We start from the raw sequence: 3,388 nt of genomic DNA on the forward strand, positions 1-3,388 counted from the left end.
CGGATGGGCTTGGTTCTGGCTCCACGGCGATCATCCACGCCGTTGTTCCTATAGGCGATGGCTCTGTCGCTATGGGCTCAGGCTCTCCGTCCACGGAAGTTTTCCTAATGCAAAAACATGTTCAGTTAAAAGATTTTTCTAAGATATATTCTGACACATATGTACCTGTCACATGTTGATGAAAAAGTGACAGATAAAAGAAAATCGGCGAATAAAGTAAACACACACATGAAAGACAGAGAGATGTCAGGAAAAAATGAAGAGACTAAAAAGGAAGAGATAAGGCCGTTCAAGAGATAACCTTTAATTATTTTGTGCGGCCCAGCCTAAGGATTTAAACTTTTTTTATGTGACAATGATGGCCATACAAAAAATATTGTTGTCTGTGGTTTTCAATTGTAATTTGTATGGGATGGCCTGGATGAGTGTGAGAATTCCTGGCCTGAAATTTTGCCCCAGTTTGCCCCTGATGGCATACTGCGCTGTCTCAAGTCAGAAAAAAACAATCTATCCACTATGCACTGCTTTAAGTCAGAGGTTGATCGGTCTGTACAGCGCCAAACCAAACACATCTAGAAACACATCTAGAAAAGTCTGTCAGGGTGGAACCCTAACACTTACAACAATGCATATCATTTGTAGCTGCTTCAAATCTTTGACACCCACAGCTACACAACCATCATATAAAATGAGCAGTTAGAGAGAAAATATATTTCATTTTCATCTGCTCAACTGTGAATTCAGTGGTAAGAAACTATAAAAAAAGTAATCAAGTAAATCACATGATTCTAAAGAAATCATTATTGCTTTACAGTACATACTTGTATTTTAAACGTTTGTTATCTGTTTAAAAATTATATTGTTAATATAATCAATTTTATAAAGAAGTTCTGGCGTCAATTTTGACCTTAACAGAATTATTTTTCTCTCACTACAGATCATGGGGCAGATGCACAATTATCTTGTTGTTTTTTGGGCATTGCTTCTCATGACCATTACTGGAGAGGATGACATAGGCACATCAAAACAGTGTAAGGATGCTCCCTTTGTTCCAGGACACAATCTTGCTGGAGAAGGATTTGATGTTGTGACCATGGAGCGAAAAGGTTCTTATGTGATCAACACAAAAAAATGGGATTTAGGAAACGGCACTTGTAAACTATGTAAAAACAAGTACATGAATGGAATAAAACAGAAACTACCAGCAGCAGTTGTAGACTGGAGGTCATTGCCAAAGTGTTCAATGAAAGTCTCCGGTCAGATCTTTGAATCAAGTGAAGCACTGGTTAATGATTCATCATCATCACTCTCGGCTGACTGGAAAATTGGTTTAGATATAAAGGCTGATGGATCTGCAGTTGGAGGCACTCATTCCAGGGAAGCAAATTTTGCAATGAGAAAATCAAAAACAGACAAATACAGTTTTACCAAACATGAAGTTGCATGCAGTTTTTACAGGTTGTTTTTCCACACTCATACTGTTAAAAAGACAATAACTATGAAATTAAAACTTTAATTGCAAATTGTTAAATTGTTCCTTCTTTTTCCCACTAAATTTAAATGTGTTTACTGTTTTTAACAGATATCGTGTAGCTGCAAAGCCTCCTCTTCAAGCAGAGTTTCTTGAAGCAATCAAATCACTCCCTGCATCCTACGATCGAGACGCCTACCGTAACCTGATCACCACGTATGGGACTCACTATATCACAAGTGTTAAGTTAGGAGGGCAAATGAAAGCCATAACAGCCATCAAAAGCTGTCAGGCAACAATGAGTGGACTTACAGACACAGCGGTAAAAGACTGTTTGGATGTAGAAGCCTCTGGTACATACAAAGCAGCAACTTCACATTTTTGTCAAGAACTGAAGAAGAAGAAGAGCATAAATCAAAAGTTCAGCTCCATGTTTAATGATCGTCAAATGGAAATTATCGGAGGAAACGTAAATGGAGAAGATCTACTTTTTTCTCATTCATCACATCCAAATGCCCTTCAAAAATGGATTGAGTCTTTAAAGAGTCTCCCTGGAGTTGTGCATTACTCTCTGAAACCCCTCCATGTCTTACTGAGTACTAAACACCCTGCAAGGAAAGGATTGAAGAAAGCTGTTGAAGAATACATCATTCAAAATGCTCTCATGAAGGTTTGTTCTGAGCCTTGCAAGATTGGTAGAAAGTGCAGCGCAAGAGACCGATGTGCTTGTGTTTGTGAAAGTAGTCGAATTATAAAGTCTAACTGCTGTCCATCTGAAAAAGGACTCGCCACCCTGAAAGTCTACAATCTCAGAGCCAGAGGTCTGTATGGAGATACATTTACAAAAACAGATGGCTGTGTCTTAGTTACATATGGCAGAAGATCCATGCGCACTGCGATCATTGCTAATAATGACAATCCAAGTTGGGCAGAAACATTTAATTTTGGTCCTGTTAATATCCAGTTGTCCACACAAATAACTTTTGAAGTATATGATGAAGACAGGTACTGGAACAGCGATTTCCTTGGTTCATGCACTTTTCGTCTTAGAAGTGGGGTTGTGACTGATGCTTGTGCTTTTAAATATGGCACCTTCTTTTTTACTTATGAAGTGAAATGTGCTCCCAGTCTGCAGGGCCCACAGTGTAATAAATACAAACCTTCTCCAATGGCTGCCCCTCTGGCTGATATTTTCAGCTCAAGAAATGGTGTTCTGGTTAAAGACCTGCCGAGGCTTGAATTAGCATTCAATAACTCAGATAAGTTTAATTTCAACAGTACTGTTGGAAAGCTGACTATTCTGTGACCTGCAATATGAACCCATCCTTTATGCGTGGAAAAATAGCCCTAATATAGCCTTAAAAGCACTTCCATCTGCTAAAAAAAACCTGCAACCTTTGCTTACTTATATTCCTACATTTTTGCATTAATAAAGCATTCATAAAGACATATCTATGTGTGTTTGTGTTTATTTTATTTTTTATTTTTATTGGAAAATAATGCAGATGTGAGTTGAAAAGCCACAATGCAAAGTAATAATTTTATGGAAACAATTATTCTACTTACTGTATACCATGGTTTCAAATGCTCAAGACAATGTTGAGATGTTTTATTTCAAAGCATTTGTCAGGCTTTGTCTTTAAAACACTAGTGTATGACTAATTTCTTACAAATCTTACAAAAATGCCTCCATTGCTAATTCCAAAACTTCATTTTAGAGCTAGTATCAGAGGCTTGAGCTGAGCCACTGTTACACAGAATAATTATAATTTCTGAATTTACATTTACTTCAAGTGCTCTGGCAATACTATAATACTGTAAACCACACACACAATGAGAGAGACGAAGGTAATCCAAAACAGTCTTTCATAGGCAGAGTATCTGTAAGGCTGGGGAAGTGTTTTTTTAAAATGTTTT

General features: G+C 37.5%; 1 protein-coding gene across 1 annotated transcript; it reads left to right on the forward strand.

Annotated features, from left to right (window-relative positions):
* The first annotated feature begins 940 nt into the window (after positions 1-940).
* LOC141290289 (perforin-1-like) lies at positions 941-2,879 on the forward strand. Its single transcript, XM_073822469.1, has 2 exons — positions 941-1,458; positions 1,583-2,879. The coding sequence occupies exons 1-2, from the start codon at positions 941-943 to the stop codon at positions 2,775-2,777; spliced, it is 1,713 nt and encodes a 570-aa protein (XP_073678570.1). The 3' UTR covers positions 2,778-2,879.
* The last annotated feature ends 509 nt before the right edge of the window (positions 2,880-3,388 follow it).

This window comes from Garra rufa, chromosome 17, assembly GCF_049309525.1.
Source record: "Garra rufa chromosome 17, GarRuf1.0, whole genome shotgun sequence".
Taxonomy (NCBI): domain Eukaryota; kingdom Metazoa; phylum Chordata; class Actinopteri; order Cypriniformes; family Cyprinidae; genus Garra; species Garra rufa.

Bases quoted from the DNA above. Each gene is read 5' to 3' on its own strand.
- LOC141290289 (XM_073822469.1), top strand. From the start codon at position 941: ATGGGGCAGATGCACAATTATCTTGTTGTTTTTTGGGCATTGCTTCTC. The intron at 1,459-1,582 runs GTTGTTTTTCCA...TGTTTTTAACAG, and splicing joins GTTGCATGCAGTTTTTACAG to ATATCGTGTAGCTGCAAAGC.